Genomic DNA, 19,816 nt, shown 5'->3' on the forward strand with positions numbered 1-19,816 from the left:
GTGGGGAATCCCGGCACGTGCCGAGCGCGCTCACGTGACCGGGAGTGGGCGGTGCTGCGGGGCGAGGCCGCGCGCAGACCACGCCCCCGGGCCCCGGTGCCCCCGGGGTGGGACAGCGCCCCGGGCCGGCGCTCCTCGGGTGTCGCGGCGGCGCCTGCCCGCGTGGCCCCGTGGGGCTTATTCCTCACAGCGTCGGCTCAGAGCGCCGGGCAGGGGAGGGAGCTCACCCTCCGCCTGCCCCGGGGGCGGTGCTCCGGTGCCTCCGCCCCTCGCCGGCTGTCCAGTCCCGCGGCAGCCGCTCGCACCGGAGCCGCGGCCTGGCTTTGCTTCGCCACGCCCGGTCCCTTCCCCCTGCGCCGGCCGCCAGGGGGTTCGCGCTTCCCGCCGGCTCCCGCTGCCCCGCGATGCCGTCCAACAAATCCGTCTCGGACGCGCCCATCGTGCAGTTCACTAACTGCCGCATCCTGAGGGACCACCAGCTCCAGCGGTGAGGGTACCGGCGGTGCCAGAGTGGCTGGGGGTACCAGGGCTCTTGGGGGTACCGTGGTGTCCGGCGGTACCAGGGCTGTCTGGGGGGTATCGTGTTGTCTGTGGGTACCAGGGCTGTGGGGGCTGCCGGACAGGCTGCCGAGCTGACCTGACACCTGCAGTGCCGAGGGACGGTCGCCAGCTCCCTTGTGCACCGGCTATTGGCCCTCCCCTTGCCGCGTTCTACCATCCCATGTCCCCTCTGCCGCGTTTTGGAGGGAGATGGGGTGGGTGTGGTGTACGGTCCCTGTTGTTTTGCCCCTTCTGCCAGCCCCTTGGTGTTTTGGCCATCATCACCACCACCTTCGAGGGGCAGCCCGTGAAAATCCCACTCCTGTGAGTTTTGTAGAGCCAGAGCCAGGCAGAGAGGGCTGCTCATTGTGTCCCAGCTGAAAGAGCAGCTGTGCTCTGACAGACATCGCAGAGCCCGTGGCTGGAGCTGCCGGTGGGATGCACTCTGCTCAGGATCGCTGTCACTGGGGCACAGCCACCTGCTCCACGTGCTGCAGATGGCACCAGAGCTTGGTGTGTGTGACTGTCCCTCTAGGGAGGACCTGTGGGTGCGAGAGGGGAAGATCCTCAACCCAGAGAAACTCTTCTTTGACGAAAAGGGCTCTGCTGATGTCCAGCTGGACTGCAAGGACAGCATCATCGCCCCAGGTTTCATCGATGTCCAGATCAATGGTACAGTGAAGCTACATGCACTCACAGACTGGGGGCATCCCGGGTTTGTCCATCCCTGACCCCCAGCCCCACTGCCCATGGCCACGTTTCAGTTGCTCAAGGGAGGTGTTAGTCACCCAACCAATGACAAAGAGCAATTTTGCCTATGGTAGCTGCTATTGTGTAAGTGATCCCCTTTGGCCAGGTGAGGGTTTCCTCTGAACGCATTTTTATCTATATTTTACCCTGCCCCTGCACTGGCAGGATCCCTGCCCTACCCTTTCCAGGATGTGGGAGGAGAGGGCAAGACTTCCCATAGGAACAATAACAATTAACAGCAACAGCTCTCTTCAGAAGGAAAGAGGGGCTTGTTCTATGGTAGCTAAAGTTGGTAGGCAGTTCCCTTTTCAGCTGGGAATTGTCACATTTTGCCCTGCATCAAACTAAAAAGGTTGTGCGTGCAAAACACTGGGGTGCTGTGGGAAAGAGCACTTAATCAGGGCAGTGATGGTGAGATTTGTACTTGTGGAACCTTGGAATGTAGGACAGAAGTGCTGGTGGAGTCCTCTATGTCAGCACCCTACAAATGGAACATCTCCCTCCAGTCACACAAAGTCTTTCTGCAGTGTTTCTGGGTGGAGCACACTCCCTGGGGAAGCGGCAGTTTCAACCCTGTTTTGTTTGTGGTGCAGGAGGCTTTGGGGTGGACTTCTCTCTGGCTACAGATGACTTCAAATCAGGTATTGACCTGGTCAGTCAGAAAATCCTCTCCCATGGAGTGACCTCTTTCTGTCCCACCCTGGTGACCTCTCCTCCATCTGTGTACCACCAGGTAAGGAGCCTTCTCTCCCATCTGCAGGGTGATCAGGGACTGAAGTTGGTATCAGGAGGTGGGTAGGCCAAGACTGGGATAGCTGCCAGGGCAGAAAAGCCATGGGCATGAGGAGCTGGACTCTACCCTAGGTTTCTTGCCCTCAGCATTTAAAATGCTGAGACAGCCATATCTCCCAAGCAAGCTCTGCACACCAAGGTTTGGAGACGGCTTTTCCTTTGTGGGCTGTGATGGTCCCAAGTGGTCCAGCTACAAATCTCCCTCCAGACCTGACATTTGGGTCTGATTTGGCAGGCTGGGGGGCTGTATCTGTGTTGCCATGTCTGACAAACCCCTTTCTCTAGGTTCTCCCTCAGATCAGTGTAAGAAATGGTGGAGCCCATGGAGCGGGAGTCCTGGGTAAGTGGATTTGTCCCTCTGTGGTGCTACTCTACGTGGGCAATTATCTTGTTCATGGTTGAGGTGAAAGAAGTTACAGAGCACAAATAGGGGCTGGAACTCTCAGTGGGAGGGATGCACAGGTGGGCACAGACCCACCTTGTCCCTTAGTCTATGCCTGGCTTTTGCTGTGTTTTCTGTGGTCGTACACACTGCTCCAGCCCCTGGAACAGTGGGGTGGCTTGGCTTGGCCAGTGGCCAGCACTGCATCTTCACTGTGCTGAGCTCACAGTTGCCTGAGACGTGTTTTGCTGCAGAAAATGGCAAGAGTGTGACTGGAGCACAATAGACACAGCAGGTTTCTTGGTCCTTGGCAGGGGGAGGAAGGGTCATGGTTCTTTGTTCCTGTTTGGACAGGAGCCCACCTGGAAGGGCCGTTCATCAGCAAGGAGAAAAAGGGTGCCCACCCAGAGCACTGCCTCCGCACCTTTGAGGCAGGTGCTTTCCAGGACCTGCTTGCCACCTACGGCTCCTTGGACTGTGTCCAGATAGTGACCTTGGCCCCTGAAATGAGGAGGAGCAGTGAAGTGATCCAGGAGCTCACCAAGCGGGGCATCTGCGTCTCCCTGGGTAAGGGCTGGGGCACCCAGGGCTTAGGGGGAGCTCTGGCCACCCCTCCCTTGAGGCTGTGGCATCTCTAACAGTGTCTCAGTGCAACTGGACGGGGTGGGATTCTGGATGGAGACGACAGACCTGTCACAAATGGGGACCTCGCTTGATGCTGTCAGTCTGTCATGGCAAGGGCCAAAGTTTGTATCGACTTAGGAGCCCCTGCAGTAAACACAGGGTGCTGTTCTAACACAGGGAATAATTGCAGTCTTAGGTGGAGGTTTGATGATGTGGAAGGTTCAAACTCTGAAGTTCCACTGCTTTAGGCTTTATGTGACAGGTGAAATCATTTTCCAAAGGTTACTGTTGGTTTGATAACTCTGTTTTTTAACCAGAAGTACTGTAGGAACCGCTCCCTCCAACATCTGGCTGGCCTCTGACTTAAAACTGGCTGTGTTTCTCTTTCCCTTTGCTTCACAAACTCTTCTTTGTCTCAGATCATTGAATAATTTTTTTTTTTAAAGGGGGGAAGTTATTCAGGGTGAAATTAAACGTCTAGTGAGAAGGGCATTCATACAGCAGACTATCTCTTATCCCAAAGCCACATAAAGAACTCCAGAAAGGCAAGGTTAGCCCACAGAGCTGCTGTCCTGTTGGGGAAACAGAAGTTTCTTTCTGGATAGTTTGATTCCCATATGTTTTCCTGGCAAAGTTCCCACTGTTGTGAGGGTGTCCTCTGATAATTCTCTACAAAACATTTAAGTATCTGAGGCCAGCGGAAAGGTGTATCATTGGACAACAAACTCAGCCTGAAGACAAGATGCTGTGAGCAAGGCAGCATTGTGACAGCTGTGATGTGAATACTGAAGGAGTTTGGGTGAAGCACCCACTCCCAGAATCCCCCTGGGTCATGGCCAGGCACATCTGTGTCGAGGCTGCACCTGAGACCTCAGGCCAGGGTGGGCATTAGAGCATAGTCCAGTGATGGAGTGTCTTTGCTCCTATAGGGAAATCAGTGGAAAGATGGGCAGAGGAATCAGGCATTGGTCTGTGTTCCCAGGTCACTCAGTGGCTAATCTGTCCCAGGCTGAGGAGGCTGTGCAGCACGGAGCAACCTTCATCACTCACCTCTTCAATGCCATGCTGCCGGTGAGTCCCCAGAGGCACCTGCCCTGCTCCAGGGCTGCTTTTGGGCTTTCTCTCCTGATCCCCATGGGTCTGTGTTCTCCCCAGCTGGTTTTGTACCATGCTTTGTAATGAGGTTTTGGCACTGAACCTCTGGCTTCACATTCCTATTGCTGGATCTGAAAGAGAGTCAAGGATGTAGCAGACTCTTGAAGTTCATCACTGAGAAGGACTAGGAAGTGTTGGTGGGTGAGAGCTGGACATGCCCTTGCTGTGTGCACCCAGACCCCCTCCTGTGTGTGAGCAGCAGGGAAGGGGGGATTCTGCCCCACTCAGGTGAGACCCCACCTGCAGAGCTGCCTCCAGCCCTGGGGCCAACATCAGAAGGATGTGGAGCTGCTGGAGTGAGTATAGAAGAGACCACAGAGATGCTCCAAGAGCTGGAGCCCCTCTGCTCTGAAGCCAGGCTGGGAGAGAAGGGGTTGCTCACCTGGAGAAGGCTCCAGAGAGACCTCTGAGCCCATTCCAGTGCCTAAAGGGGCTCCCGGAGAGCTGGAGAGGGACTTTGGACAAAGGCCTGAAGTTGCAGGACAAGGAAGAATGTTTTCCCACTGCTAGAGGGCAGGGTCAGATGGAATACTGGGAAGAAATTGTTGGCTGTGAGGGTACTGAGACCCTGGCACCCAGAGGAGCTGTGGCTGTCCTGTCCCTGAAAGCATTTAAGGTCAGGTTGGATGGAGCTTGGAGCACCCTAGAATAGTGGAAAGTGACACTGCCAATGTTGGGCAGGGGTTGGAACAAGATAAGCTTTATGGTCCCTTCCAACTCAAACCAACCTGTGATTCTGTGATTCAAGGGAATGCCCAGGTTTGCCTGGTAAAGCTGCCAGGCACTGTGTGATAGAGATGGCAGCTGCATCCCCTGAAGTCTCAGCCAGTGTGTCCTGGTCCTCCACAGCTTGTCTCCTCTTTCCCCTCGAGCAGTTCCACCACCGTGACCCTGGCATTGTGGGGCTGCTGACAAGCGACAAGATTCCTGCTGGGCGGAGGGTCTTCTATGGCATGATTTCTGATGGCATCCACACCAACCCCGCTGCCCTGCGCATTGCCCACCGAGCCCACCCCAAAGGTGAGCCATGGCAGTCCCCACAGTGTTACCAGCCACTGCAAGCACTGCACCATCTCCCAGAAGACATTTGTGCTGCCCTTGCTGTCTGGAAGGTCACAGCCACATGTGCTGATCCCTCAGTCCTCTTGCTTTGGTGCGATGTGGCTGGAGACACCTGGTTCCTCTCTGGGAGGGTCAACAGAGCACAGTGCTTGGAGCTGCAGCAAAATCAGCAGCAGTGTTGACAAGGCCCCTTTCCTTGTGTTCCGTAGGGCTGGTGCTGGTGACAGATGCAATCGCTGGCATGGGGCTGGCACCGGGTCGGCACACACTGGGTCAGCAGGTAGTGGAGATCGATGGGCTGAACACCTATATTGCAGGTAAGTGCTGTCCCCCTTGCTGGAGAGCCGGGGACAGTTCTGCCACTGGCACCATTCCTGAGGAGCTGAGCACGCCTTGTTGTCCCTGTTGGCGTGTGGCAGCATTTGTGCCACTCTCTTGGGTTTTGATGCCTGGTGGATCTGCAGTGACTTGGCCTTGGGGATAATGAAATTCCTGGTAAAGAAGAGAAGTGTGCCACCCTCGTGGAGGAATCTGGCCAGTTCTAGCTGTCTGCAACATCTTGGAAAGAAAGCTTCATTGCCCAGTGTCAAGGGTGCTAGAGGTTCAGGGTATCAGTAAGGACAGAGAAATCTTAGAGATATTTATTGTCCCTTTTCTTCATTATAACACTACCACTTCCTGCTAGCTAAATTCCCTAAGTTTCAAATTCCCAAGCAGATGAAGACTGGGATGGTATTTCAGTGAAGGAGCATTCCTTTCTCCATTCCCTTCCTCTGGCAGCAGATGCCTGTGTTGTGAGCTGGTTTCACCTAGTCCAGCTGGTCTGATAGTGGAGCTGGGGATAACACCCACATACCTCTTCCTGTGCTCCAGTAGGAAGTGGCTGCAGACTCTTCAGCTTGCTCCTCCTGCAACACAGGACTTCTGCACTTCTGGTCCCATTATGCTTCCCTCGTGCCCTGCTTCTTGCTGTGAGCTATGGGCGCTGCTCAGTGCCATCCTGTTTCTTCCCAGGCACAAAGACCTTGAGTGGCAGCGTGGCGACCATGGACACCTGTGTGCGACACTTCCAAGAAGCCACAGGTAAGAGAGCCCTGTCCACAAGTTGCTGCTCCCTATGTTGACACGGGAGGAGGTCTTGCTTTTGCCAGATATGTCCATTTCACCAGGAATGTTCCCTCTCACCTGAGACATGGCAAGGGCTGGGATCAGTGCCCTCAGATGAGCACCTTTTTGAGGGGGAACTAATAGAACTAATGAGAGGTGAACTCTCCTGCTTCTTCCTCACAAAAGTGCATGGTTTTCTCTTCTCCATACCCTAGGTATTCAGTTTTCCTATGCCTGCTCTCTCCTGTAGGGATATCTCCCTTCCCAGCTCCAGCTGGCTGTGCTGAGGGTGTTCCAGCTTGGGTCCGTCAACTGCCTGGTTGGGTGTTGCCTTGTCCAGGGGGATTTGGGCTGCTCTGGCAACGGGGCTCTGGCTGCCCTAACATCTCCCAAATTCTCTGTCCAAGGGTGCTCGGTAGAGACTGCGTTGGAGGCGGCGTCTCTGCATCCCGCTCAGCTCCTGGGGATTGAACATAAAAAGGGGACACTGAATTATGACTCCGATGCAGGTACTGGTGTGGGCACAGCACGTACTGGTATGGAGACAATAGTGTCAGGGGTGCTGGAGCAAATCAGGGGCTGCTTTGTGTGCATATGCTCATCCCCTGTTTTGGTGGGAGCTGCAGGGAGACTTGCTCCACCTGGGATATGTTCTAGGCTTTTGCTCCAGTGGTTTTTCCCTTTTGCTCCAATGGTTTTTCCCTTGGATGCTGGTGGTGTTTGGGAAACCCTTTGGAGTGCCCCCCACATCTCAGCTGAGCAGAAAGCAGAGTTGCCATTGCCAGGATTGCACTGCAGTGCCATCCATTGGGGAGAAGTCCTTCTCCAATGATCTCAGCTCTCCCCAGCCAACTCCAGCAGCTCCATTCTGACAGCTGCTTTCTTTCTCTCTTGTCCAACACAGATTTCCTAATGTTGAATGACAGCCTGTATGTGCAAGCCACATACATTGCCGGCGAGGAAGTCTGGCGACAGGATGCGTCGGGCATGTGACACTGGGCTGTCCCAGTGCCCTCCAAGGCTCACTGGCACTGTGGTTAGCAGCTCTGGCAACCAGCCCACTTTTCTCTTTTGGTTTTTTTTCCCAATTCTTTCCTGCAACTCTCTCAAAGGAGCCTCATACCAAAGAGCTGCATTTTCCAGCTTCCAGTTACAGCCATGCCTGCTACAAATTTGTTGGTGCTCAGTTGGTGGTATGGGGAAAGAAGGCAGCTCTGTGCTGGCAAGGAATGCCAGTCCTGGAGTGACCTACAGAACTGCACAGCTGTCCTGCCCCCAGACAGGTGCTCCTATCACCATCTGACAGCAGTGAGGAGTTGTCCCAGCCTTTGCACAGTTTATACAGCACACACAAACCTGCTCTACACCTGAGGCAGGCTCAAGCCATTACAATTCTTCTGCCTGCTGTTTGCTTTGCTCCCAGGCAGCCATGACTTGTTAGACATCAGCTTCCACCAGCTCAGTTCACAGCTCTTCCCATGACAAGGTTTCTGTTGTGTAAGCAGAAGCTGAGGATCATATTTGGATCTCCTGACAGCCCTTCTGTTGTGTGTCCTCAGAGCAAGGCTGCCACAGCTCGCTTAGTCGGTGTCCTTGTGAGGCTGAATCCTCAGGGCAGAGATCAAACCCAGGAATACCAAGGCATTGCTGGTCCTTTGTGCCTTTACCCTGCATGGGCATTGAGTCTACAGAGCTGGAGATATGAACAGTGTTCTACCACATAAAACAATGTTCCTTTCACTCCTTGCTCTATCTGGATGGGTTCTGCAGGCTCTGTGCCAGCCATACCAAGAAGAGCCTTTGCATCGCCTGATGGGTTTGTTCATTCCTCAGGCTATGGATGGAAAACTTTGCTTTAGGGGATGCAGCCAGACTGGTGGTGACAGGTTCACAAGCCTTCAGTCCAGCTCCAGGCACTGAGGGAGAGGAAAACTGCGGTGGGATTCTGGCCTTTCAAGATGGATATGATAACTCATTATTTTGTGCTCATTATCTTCTCCAATACTTGACTGTCAGATTTTTTCCTGATGCTGGGACACTTGTATATGAAGGCTGAGGCTAATTTCGACCCTACTCAACCACTCAGAATAAGCCTCGAGATAAAGTCTCAAGACAACCATGGTTAGGGCTCAGACCACTGAGGTGTTTTTTGTAATGAGGAGAGGGCTCAGACAACGGCTAAGTCTCAGTGAGGGTGGAGATTGTAAGGCAGACAGAAGTCAGGTTGGGATTGGCAGAAATGTACCGATTTTTCCAGTACTATTTTATAATCTTTAGCAGCAACATTTCGAAGTGGTTCCCCAGCACTTTAGAGCCCTTCTGTCAGCCTTGGAGAATTTCTAACATCAACTGCCAATGTCAAGAAAAATTATAACCTCCATGGTTTGAAGCATTTGAGAGACACCACACCCTGTGCAGTGACACGCTGTGCTGCTGCAGTACTGACCTCACGGGGATCATCTGGCTGTTGTTGGAAACAATCCAATAGGGAAAAATGCCTATGAAACAAGGTGTCTAACTTTTTATTTACAAAATTAAATAATCAAAAAGAAATCTAAACCAGGAATGGGATTAGACAGTACCAGTAGGTGTGTATGAACCTTTTTTTGCCTGCCCTGGTGCTTGCTGGCATGGCCTCCGTCAGGCTGGCATGCGAGGGGCCGGGGCTGGTATGGGCGCTCCTGCGGGGATTTGGCCCAGGGAAGGCGGCACCGCCAGATACCCGCGGCCCGCTCCGTGGGCACACGTGTGTCCGGCACAATGCGCGGCTCAGGGGAGCAGGAGGGAGGCGCAGGGGTCACAAACGCGCGGCCAAGATGGGCGCTGGGGCCTGCGGCCCGTGGGGCCCGGCGCTCTCGGGCGGAACGGCGGCGGCAGTGCGGGGAGCGGCCGGAGCGCTGAGCGCGGCGCGCACCGGCCCGGCCCGCCCGCCCTGAGCCCGCAGCCGGGGGAGGATCCGGGGGCCTCCGAGAGGCCCAGAGCGGACCCCGAGCTCCAGCTGGTGGTGCCGGCCCCGGGCGGGGCTGCTCCCAGCGCCCACACGAGGCCCGTGACCGGAGGTGGGCGGTGCGGTGGGGCCGCTTCCTCCGGCGGCGGCGCGGGGAGGCCGGCATGGAGCAGGTAAGGCCCGGCCCGCGCCCAGCCCCTCTCACCGCACCGGGCCCGGGCCCAGCTCCCGCAGGTTCTCCTTAAAGGCTTTCCCAGCTCTGGTGCCTTTCCCAATCCCTGCTCGTCTCCTTATCCTGAGCATTCTTTTCGTTCCCAGTGTTTTAGTGTGCCTTGTCCCCAGGCGGGCTGCAAACCTTAACTTCCACCTGCTTATCGAGAGGCAGCCAGCGCAGAAGTATAGCACATGGGGTCTCAAGGGCTTGTGTTTAGGCTAAAGACAAATTCTGTGTGTTACCAGAGCTGTGCTAAAGGGAAATTTCCTGCTGTGGAGACATTATGCCATTGCCTAAGCTTCAGGAAAAAATGAGAAATCTTCCATTTGGGGCTTTTAAAAAGGGACAAGTGGAGAAAAAGATGAAAAAGAAATCTGTGGGAAGTCCTGGCTTGCCGGGAGTAGTAGGGTTTCCTGCTAGTAAGAGCTGTAATTTTTGTAATGAAGAGGGCTCATGTGGTGCTCTCCACACAGGACATGTGTCCCTGTGCTGTGTTGATTTATGGTATAAATGAACTGTTACACAGCACACTTCCAATGTAAAAGCCAGGTCTGACCTCCTGTGAGAAGGGAGGCCTCAGAAAACTCAGTTTTGGAGGTGAGAGATTTGTGCTTCTAATCATTCTGCCTTCCCCACACGATGTCCAAGGCTCCCCAAGGTGTGTTTCAGGAGGAGCTGGAGTGGTGCATTTCACAACTGGAGGCAGATCTCCATCTCACTCCACACCCCAAACTAGGTATGTTCCTCTTTATCAACCCACATCCCCCCTATTCTGGTCTTGGGCGTGATTTAGCGGATGTGTATGTTTTTCTGTTTCTTCTCTCCTTTATATTCCCTGTTCTTGTGTTATTTGGGATTTGTTCTAAACACAGGACAATATTGGGCTTTAAGGATTGTGTTTCTGGAAGCAGTTTTTATCTTTCATTCATTTAGTGTTTGTTCTCCCTGTTTTCTGTATTCTTTGTCATGTTCTTTTTTTCCCATATAATGACTTGTTTAGTTCTGCTACAGCTCTGTCTTTGTTTTTCATCTTAAGGAAATACTGTGCCAGCATGTCTGGCCCTCAAACACCAGTAGGTTTATTTTTGTGAAGCTTGTTCCAGGGAAAAATTACATGGAAGATAAAATTCTATAAGGTCATAGTTTGATCTCGTTAATCCAATTTGTAGAGCTGCCGACACATGTCCTGCTGCTGGTCCATACCTAACCTTGGCAGAGGACTATGAACCCTATGTAAGATGCTCAGGTGAGTGTTTGCTGGTCCACCTGAGGATGGAGCAGTGACTGACAGGTGCCTACACCTTGTGCTTGAGCATCAGGCTCCAGGAAAAATTAAGGCTTTTGGGAGAGGGTTGTGATTGTTCATCCTGGAGAAGAGAAAGCTCTGGGGAGACTTCAGAGCCCCTTCCAGTGCCTAAAGGGGCTCCAGGAGAGCTGGAGAGGGACTTGGGACAAGGGATGGAGGGACAGGACAAGGGAGAATGGCTTCCCACTGCCAGAGATAATGCTTAGATCCTAGGAAGGAATTCTTCCCTGTGAGGGTGGTGAGGCCCTCGCACAGGGTGCCCAGAGAAGCTCTGGCTGCCCCTGGATCCCTGAAGTGTCCAAGGCCAGGCTGGACAGGGCTTGGGTGAACCTGGGATAGTGGAAGGTGTCCCTGCCCATGGCAGGAGTGGATGAGCTTTGAAGTTTCTGCCCAAGCTATTCTGTGATCAGACCATTTTGTTAGAAATGTGTCCTGTACTGGTCCCCAGTGCCCAGCAGGAGGGAAGACAGCTCCTGGAGGGGAAGCAGGGGCTGAGCACAGGAAAGAGGCAGCAGAAGCAGTGCCCTGGCCAGAACAGTATGTGAGCCAAGAGAGCTCAGCAGTGCTGCTGATGGTACCCAGGCTCTGCCTGGAGTCCCAGTTGCTGGAGAAGTCTGGTGAGGAGGCTGATCCAACATCTAGCCAGGAATTCAGGGTCTGAATCAATGAGTTGTTTGGGTGTAGCACTGTATGCATGAGGTACTCAGCTTAGAGTAACTCCCAGGTGAAGGAGGGAAGCAGCTCCCTGGAGCTTTCTCTAGCTCTTGTTGTGTAACTGGCCTGGATTGCAGCTAGCCAAACCCCTTGAAACAGGAATTCATGTAGTCAGGACCCTGACACCAGATGCTGTGAAGGTACATCTCACTTCTGTCCCACCGTGGCTGGGGGTGCATCAGGCTCAGCATTGGCTGAGACAGGAAGGGGATTGTCCCACCCTGCCCTGCCCTGGGGCAGCCTCACCTCCAGTGCTGGGGCACCACAATATCAGAAGGGTCTGTGACTGTTTGAGAGTGTCCAAGGAGAGGGATATGAGGATGGGGAAGGGTCTCAAGGGGAAGCCATAGGAAGAGCAGCTGAGGGCACTTGGCCTGTTCAGCTGGAGGAGAAGAGATGGAGCACAGAGCTCATTGGGGCTGTGGCTCCTCCTGAGGGGCAGCATAGGGGCAGCTCTGATCTCTGCTTTCTGTGACCAGGGACAGGGCCCAGGAAATGGCTGGAGCTGTGTTAGGGGGTGATTTTTAGACTGGATTAGGGAAAGGTTCTTTCCTGAGAGGATGGTCAGGTGCTGCAGCTGGGAGAGGTGGAAGGTTCCCATTCCACAGTACTACTCTCAAGTTGTTCAGTAGCTTAAAATAAGTGGGACAAACACTGCAAGACTATATTTAGTGCTTCCAAGTTGAGGTCTTGGGGACCACTGTCACAGAACAACTCTGTTTTTTAGAGAATTTGTTCTAACACAAAAGCTTTGGATTCTTGTTGTGTTCAGGCTGGTTTGTAAGCAAGAGCGAGAGTCCTGCTTTTCAGGGTATGCCTTCTATTTAGATTTTTTCCAGTTTTCCAGAGAAGAGACACTGAGTTAGGTTCTGGAATTTGTCTTCTCTTGAGGGAAAGATTGCTAAGCCCTCTGTAGTTTCTGTGCCATTAGCAGTGCACTTACTGCAGTGTAAGAGTCTGACTGTAAGTAATAAGTTAAGATTTTTTTTTCCCCTCTCTGCAGGAACATGTCACAGTATTTGAGCTTCTGGAAGCACTTGGAGCTCCCTTTCAATTGAATGCTAGTTATGGATTAGTTAGAGGTGATATGAACACAGAGCACATTAAGAGAACAGTCACTCATCAGCATCCCACTGTGTGGATTTTAAGGCCCCCTGTAAACTGCTTCTTGTCTCTCTTGGTGTTTTCCGAGTGCAGCAGAGGAGACCCAACACATTTTCGAGGACCTGCACTCCCCTGCGACTCCTCTCGCAGTCAAGCAACAAGTGATGAGCAATGAGTTTGGGGATTGTCATCTCAAGATGGATGAGGGTCAGAAGAGCATTGAGAAAGGTGAGCTTCAGCTGTCTCTCGGGGGATGGTGAGATTTGGTTCTTTTCTGTAGATTTCTTAGGTTGCAGCATTAATTGAGTCACCTCTCTGGCAGTGCCTTAGAGTGGAAACTGCAGTGGCACCCCCATGGTAGGAAACTGGTTCATTGAGAACACCAGTATTGAAACAATATTCTTTGTCTTTTCTAGGCATGACCCCTGACGCAGTGGAAGTACAGCCAAGCAAGGGGCAGACTGCAGATGGTGTGAAACAGTCTGACCCAACCCCTGAGGCAAAGCCTGAGTTGTTCACATCATCTGGCAGCAGCTTCCGATTTGATTTTACACTTTCCAAGACCGACCCAGAAGCTGACTGTGGTGACAGTGGTGCTGAGCAGGTACAAAACACTGTCAGAGCCACCAAGCAGGAGAACTGGAATGGCCCCTTGAGGTTTGCTGCCTCTGGACAAGAACCCAAGTTTGCTTTCAACTTTGCCATCCCAGATGAAGACTGTCCTCATCTTCAATTACTTCCAGGAAGCCAACATACAGAGGACACAGCAGATTCTTCACTGCCTGCTGAATCAGCAGCTCTGCCACAGGCTGCAGCCTTGCAGAAGCCTGAGGTGACTCGAGTGACAGGGAATGCACCCAAAGAGGATAGAAGCCATGTCACATCAAAGATCCCCCAAACAGAGACAGCCCCTGCAGATGAGGCAATGACAGAGAAATCAACAGGAGGTGGAGCTGCCCAGAAGAAAAAAAAGAAGAAACAAAAAGCACCTGTCAGTAAAAACAAAACAGAAGAAACTGAGACCAGCAGGAAGGCAAAGGCGGAAGCTAACAGCTGTAAAAATACAGATACTTCCCATCAGGATGAGACCTCTCAGGTAATTAAATACTGATGGAATCCCATTATTTATAAACCCTCGAGCTAAAGAGACACTTTATCTCTTTGCACAGATGAACAATTAGCATACTGCCTTGAGATGGAAGCTGAAGGACCACATTTGCTGCTTACATGTTCCAGCAGCTGTTTGCTTTCTCTGCTACACAGCTGAGGAACCTGACCAGAGCAAAGGAAGTTAATGGTCCTTCAGATTTGTGCTGAAAGATTTCATATTTAGGCTTGTGACAGCTAATCCTGGGGAGCTGGATGCCATGTTTTCTTAAGAAAATAAAAACAGGAAATGGAGGTAACTGTCTTTAGTTTGTGCCAAGCTGGTGCCTTGTGGGTGCTGAGGCAGGCCCTGTAGCTCTGATGTGTGTGTTGCAGGATGAATTGCTTTCGTAGTACAAGGAGCAAAGCCAAGGCACAGAAGTGCCACCTGGTGTAGCCAAGGACTGTGGCAGAGCTCAAGGGTCCTTCCGAGAAGGTTCCTCTGTAGGGCATGGCCCAGAAATCAACTGAAATTGCAGGTTATGTGTAAACACAACATTAAGGCACACCCTGAGGTCTTCTATTCTGCTACGGTCAAGGTCTTAATTTTATTTCACTTTTCAGCACTGGTGTAGGTTTTACTAACAAACAGTGCCAGCTGATCCATACTATAACACAAGATTGCACAAAACCTTAATTTTCTTAATATTTTGCAAGGAAATTGCACTGAGTGTTCATCTGCCTTTGGAACATTTCATCCAAAAGTCTGCTTCACCTGCAGTCCTACCGATAAACACTGCTGAGCACCAGAGACATAGGAAGAGTTGAAGGTCAGGTAAAGCCCTTCCAGTCCTTTGGAAGGAGACTGTTGTAGGTAAAAGGAGACACTGTGAGGGCATTTGTATTTACATGTACATAACAGTTAAGAATTGCTTCAGTCCCAGGGTGCAGCCCTGTTTCCCTGTCCCACCGCTGAGTTAGCCGGCTGGTTTGCTCAATGGCGCTTGGCTTCCTTCATCTCCATGGGCTTCATTTTCTTTGTCCCTCATGCATTTCTGGCTGAGCAAGCACAGAGGAGCTGAGAAGAAAGACTCAGCTTCTGATTTTGCCCATTGTTTGCTGTTTTAAATTTTGTGCAGGTTTGAGGATAGGGGCTTTTTGTTGTTAATGTTTATTTCTCCCGTCTGTAAGTTTCTTTGAAAGCTGAACAGCTTTCCAGAAAACAGCGCCTTCTGAGTGGCAGCCACACATTAAATCCATCTAATAGAGACAGTGAGTTGCAACTAAACATTTGCACAGTGCTTTTCGTTTATCTGATGAAAAACACTAGAGGGAAAATGTCATGAAGTCTATTAAATGATCGCCCGAACATAGTATTTCAACTAGTCCTGACTTTATGGAGTTCCCTTTCATCCTGTGTAGCAACTGCTGCTGTAATTTTTGGGTGATTTACTTCCTCTTGCTCATGTGCCTCATGTTGATAGCAGTCAGATGAGCAGCTGTGGAAAGAGGTGGACTGGTGTGTGAACCAGCTGGAACTCGGCTTGAAGACACAGAAACCCACTCCAAAGCAGGGTAAGTATTGAAGTAAAGAAGAATTCTTTCCTGGGGGCAGCATTGGCAGGAATGCAGGGGCAGAGCCAGCAGGGAGCCTTAACGTGCGTGTTGTTTCTCCTTTGCTGCAGCTGAGGAGGCTCTCAGGGCAATCAGGACACTGCGCAGTGACAAGGCTCCACTGGTGAAGAAGCGTCAGCTCATGAGAGCCATGTTTGGAGACTACAGGAAGAAGATGCAGGAGGAGCTGTGCAGAGAGCTGAAGCTTATGGAAACAGGTAGGAGAACTTTGCATGTGAGAAGGAGAAGAAAGGGCTTCAATCCTGCCCTATACTTTGCAGACTGAGGCCTTGCTATATGAGATGACTGATTGCCTCTTATTTTTTCTCCTCTCTTTAAGCTGCAAAATCTGCCAGGATCGTGGAGTTGAAGGGAAGCGTCCGCAAGAAGAATGGCCAGTTCATCCGGAAGTGCTTGGGAGCCTGCAGGAAAAGCCAAGGTTCAGCAGAATCCTCTTCAGAGTCACACAGGACACTTAACAGAGGCTTATTCAATTTCACAACTCCCCAAGAATTTCACTTTAATTTCTTCTAGAAAAGTCACTTTGACTAAAACTGTGCCAGATCTCCTGTAAACTGAAGAATGGTGGAAAGGTGCTGGGCAGTAGGAAATGTCATGCATGAATCTCTGGATCTTCTTCCTGGGTGTCTTATCCAGAAGTTTAAATCAGATCTGCCTAGTATGTATATGACCCCAAAACTCAGCCTACATAAAGTGCTCCTCTGTGCTCACGTCGGAGAAAGGCACCTTTGAAGGGGTGAGCAGTGTGGAAGGATCTGCTTTCTTTCCTGTAGAATTGACATTAACTGTAGAGTCTGTCTTCTACATCGTGAGATTTTTCCCTTTCTCCCATTGCTTTTAAATAGAGCAGAGCCTTTCTAGCAGCTAAGGTGGCAGTGCATACAGCAGGGAATGGTTTGGAATCAAGATCCAGAGCAGTGAATCGCTGGGTGCTTCCACTCCCCAAGTCTGTGTGAATGCAGCTTCTGGCATCCAGCAAATACCAGCAGTGTGGCATCCCTGACATGGAGGAGCATGAGCTCAGCGTCTTTGGGGAAAAGTGAGACCCATTTTTGCTCATTCATCTCTTTCATTGACAGGTACAGACCTAGAATAAAACTGCACATCATGATTTAATCCAGCCTAGAGATGTAAGGACAGTTGTTTCCAGGAAAACTGGGAAATTTTTTGTTGCTGAAGCCAGGTTCTGGACAGCTAGGAAGGATGTACAATCAACTCTTAAATAAAGTTTACTTTATTAGTAGCTCAGTTACGACCACTAGTGCCTCAGAGGGAAAATTAGCTGCATGCCAGCCTTGGGTGGTGATAAAATAAGCTGTCACAGCCCAAAGACTCTCTTCCATTTGATTTGTATTAAATTTTGGCTTTTTGAATGTGTGTCTCCACTCAATACTGCTTGAGTCACTGAACCCATCTCTTAAGTTCATGCAGAAGATCTTCCCACCAAGCATATGAAATGCTGTGAAAGGCTACATGGTATCAGGTGTCCGTCCCTAGGGAGCAGTGCCTTTTATAGTCCAGTCAGCCTGTGTGAGAAGTGGGAAATGGGAGTGTAGCCAGATTCCAGGGAATGCTGAGAGCAGCTGAGAGATGGTGAAAAACATTGGCTGTGAAAGGCTAAAAACCTGATTGTGGCTCTAAAAAATTAATTTTATTACTAAGCTCTGATGGCAGGCAGTTGCATCTACAATACTTTTTTATTTCTTTTAAATTGTAAATATTTAAAAATAGTATTTTAAAGAATTGCTGTGTGGGCATAAGAAGAAACTGAACCTGGGTAACATATGATGGGGAGAAACAGGTAATATACATGATGAAGAGAAACATGGACAAATTAATTTGTCTCTTGTAAGTCAGTAGATGAAAACTGGAAGTTGAGATTGGCACACTTTATTTGCCAAGGAGCACAGCTGTTACTTTGAATGTATAGAACAATCTTAGACAGTATTTTTTTTTATTTCCCGGATTTTACATTTAACATACAAAAGCTGTGTCCTTGTCATGCTTTTCATGTTTTCATGCTGTTTACTGAGATTCAAGAGCATCATCTACATGACCTTGGAGCTACAGCTGTTTGCTTCCCTGGCTGATTATGCAGGAGATGTCTGGGAAATAGTTACTTTTTTCCTTGTCATGTCTCAGGTAAAGCTAGAGCTGCTAAAATATTATAAAATCCTTGCTGCAGAAGGCTGCAGAAGTATTCTGGAAAGCATTCTTACATAGTTACTTCATGTTCATTAGGCATTCACAATTAAACTAAAGATACCAATGAGGTGGACATTTGGTGTAACCCAATCCAGCATTTATCTTCAAAGGGGTCAGAGAAAACTCCATTCTAATATGAGAACAACTCCTTTGGTCTTCCAGAGGTCTGAATAATGCTGACCTGTAAAACCAGCTCCTTTTCCCTTTTCTGTTCCTTCATTACTGGAGGACTTATATCTATGTTTGTGGAAAGGCAGATGTTCATCAGTGTGATACATCGTGTTCCTCCTGAGTGTCGTGTCGGCTTGGTTCCATAAGTCAGCCATGGATCTTGGACAAAGCATTTTGCCTTTTTCTGTCTGCTCGCTGATTTTATAGTCAAGGTGATGCCTCCTCTGAGTTTTTGACAGATGTGCCCAAGACACTTCATTAGTGATTGTATCTTGAAGGGGTGTCTGAAACTACAGCAGTCTGTACTTCACTTTTAAGCTTTGCTGTATTATATTTGTTTGAAAGGAAGCAAGCAATGATATTAGAAGTTAGGAAATTCCATGGCTGCTCCATCCATCCTTTCCTCTTTTAGAGAGGCCACAGTGCAGTCTTAATGATGTTTTTAAATGCTGTGTTTTCCCCTTTTAGCATTTCTTTCTTTAGGATTTCAGTGCTCTTTAGGGTTTCAGTGATGTCTCTTATTACAGCAGTGTCAGGTTTGGATCAGGGCTTTGCTCTACTAGTAACTGTAATACCTGTGGCTGGAGGTTTGGTCTATGCCTCAAGGCATTAATGATGTATAGCAGTGAGGGAGAAGGGAGATATTCTGATCTACCTGGACATCTCTGACCCACTGTTCTTGCTTTAAGGAATGTATCTCAGTTTTGATAAAAAGTTGATCTCAATTCTGACCTGCCTGTTTCTGCATCCTCTCCTCAGCTTTGTGTGTGGCTTTTGAATTTGGTGCCACCAGGGTGACTGGACTGGGAATACTCTATCTCTCTGCTGACTGGCCACCTAAATGTAGAGCAGCAGTGCCGGGCCCAGGCTTGTAGGCAGCAAACTGCTTACAGAAGTATCCAGCACAGCTGTGGGCTCAGGAATGAATTAAAGACAAGGCAAAAGGGGATGGGAAGTACCACAGTGCTTCTAGAGCAAAACTTACTTCACAGCATCAGTCTTGGAGAACTAAAAGCTGAGGATCAGCTTCTAAAGAGAATAGGGGGTTACAGAGACACTGTAACTTGTCTCAGACCATTCACTGCAGCAAAACTGGGGAAATGTCTCACTTTTGGGAACAAAGTGAAGTATTTTAGGGTTATTTCTGTGGCAGGGTGAGACCAAAAATGCACACAGAGGCAGCAGAAATCTGGGTGTGATCTCTGCTCCTTTTAGGCTTGGCACCCTCCTCTATAAACAGATCCCGTGAGAAAAGGTTAGGAAATACAATTCCATTCCAGGCAGACCCTGCCTTCATGGCATGGCCTGCCCACCCCCCACAGGCTGGTCCCCATCCCAGTTGGCATTTTGGCTGCTACCCTGGACACTGGGCACTAATCAGACATTTGTCCAACCCCTTCTCCTGAGCTTGGTCAGTAGAAATGCATTTATTGGTCCTTGGGCTGCCCATCTCTGAGTAACCAGGGGGCAGAGTCACCAAGGAACAGCCCACAAAGAATCTCCAAGGGGTCTCTACAGACAGTTCAGCTGGAATTATTTTCAGAATCCCAGGAGGGACTTCCTCTCCCAAGACCAGAAGGAAGCCAGCATTGGTCCTGCTGATCCTGTGTTTCAGGTGACTGATGCTACCTTGTCTCACTTCAATTTTCTAGATGCTGAGGCTGTGGACATAGCATCCAATCACTCCTAAAGGATAACACATTATCTTCATTTGGGGAGGGAAGTCCTAACTTTTCTTTGAATTAGAAAGAGGAAGTACTTACCACTTCAGGAAACTGGAAAATTCTAACGGAAGGAGAGTTAAAGATCAATTAACTTACAGCTCCATAACAAAAAAAAAGAGGAGAGATGCTGCTGTTTTAAGACCATAGAGAACTGTGCCAGATGATCTTGTATCTTTCTAAAATTTTTAGAAAGCTGCCTAAAATTTTTATGCTCCTCACTGTTTCTGCTGCTTTAATCTTTAGAACTGTGGAAGGTTTATAAGACATGTTGCTTTAGAAAATCCAGCTGTGGCATCCC

General features: G+C 50.2%; 2 protein-coding genes across 3 annotated transcripts; both read left to right on the plus strand.

The window, feature by feature from the left end:
- Positions 1 to 91: 91 nt before the first annotated feature.
- AMDHD2 (amidohydrolase domain containing 2) lies at positions 92 to 8,152 on the plus strand. The gene is made up of 11 exons (XM_071444599.1): positions 92 to 487; positions 1,076 to 1,212; positions 1,884 to 2,023; positions 2,368 to 2,422; positions 2,819 to 3,031; positions 4,071 to 4,159; positions 5,119 to 5,263; positions 5,515 to 5,622; positions 6,320 to 6,388; positions 6,820 to 6,921; positions 7,317 to 8,152. The coding sequence occupies exons 1-11, from the start codon at positions 405 to 407 to the stop codon at positions 7,403 to 7,405; spliced, it is 1,230 nt and encodes a 409-aa protein (XP_071300700.1). The 5' UTR covers positions 92 to 404; the 3' UTR covers positions 7,406 to 8,152.
- A 659-nt stretch (positions 8,153 to 8,811) lies between these two features.
- On the plus strand, positions 8,812 to 16,791 carry CUNH8orf33 (chromosome unknown C8orf33 homolog). Of its 2 annotated transcripts, XM_071444597.1 has the most exons (8): positions 8,812 to 8,922; positions 10,222 to 10,309; positions 10,743 to 10,819; positions 12,791 to 12,925; positions 13,114 to 13,793; positions 15,268 to 15,358; positions 15,469 to 15,615; positions 15,738 to 16,791. In XM_071444597.1, the coding sequence occupies exons 1-8, from the start codon at positions 8,907 to 8,909 to the stop codon at positions 15,929 to 15,931; spliced, it is 1,428 nt and encodes a 475-aa protein (XP_071300698.1). In that variant the 5' UTR covers positions 8,812 to 8,906; the 3' UTR covers positions 15,932 to 16,791. The 2 variants fall into 2 exon arrangements, with proteins under 2 accessions (XP_071300698.1, XP_071300699.1); XM_071444598.1 differs by lacking the exons at positions 8,812 to 8,922; positions 10,743 to 10,819 and adding an exon at positions 8,947 to 9,532.
- The last annotated feature ends 3,025 nt before the right edge of the window (positions 16,792 to 19,816 follow it).

The sequence above is a fragment of the Agelaius tricolor genome, unplaced genomic scaffold (assembly GCF_023055355.1).
Source record: "Agelaius tricolor isolate 1412-34295 unplaced genomic scaffold, bAgeTri1.0.p SCAF_19, whole genome shotgun sequence".
NCBI lineage: Eukaryota > Metazoa > Chordata > Aves > Passeriformes > Icteridae > Agelaius > Agelaius tricolor.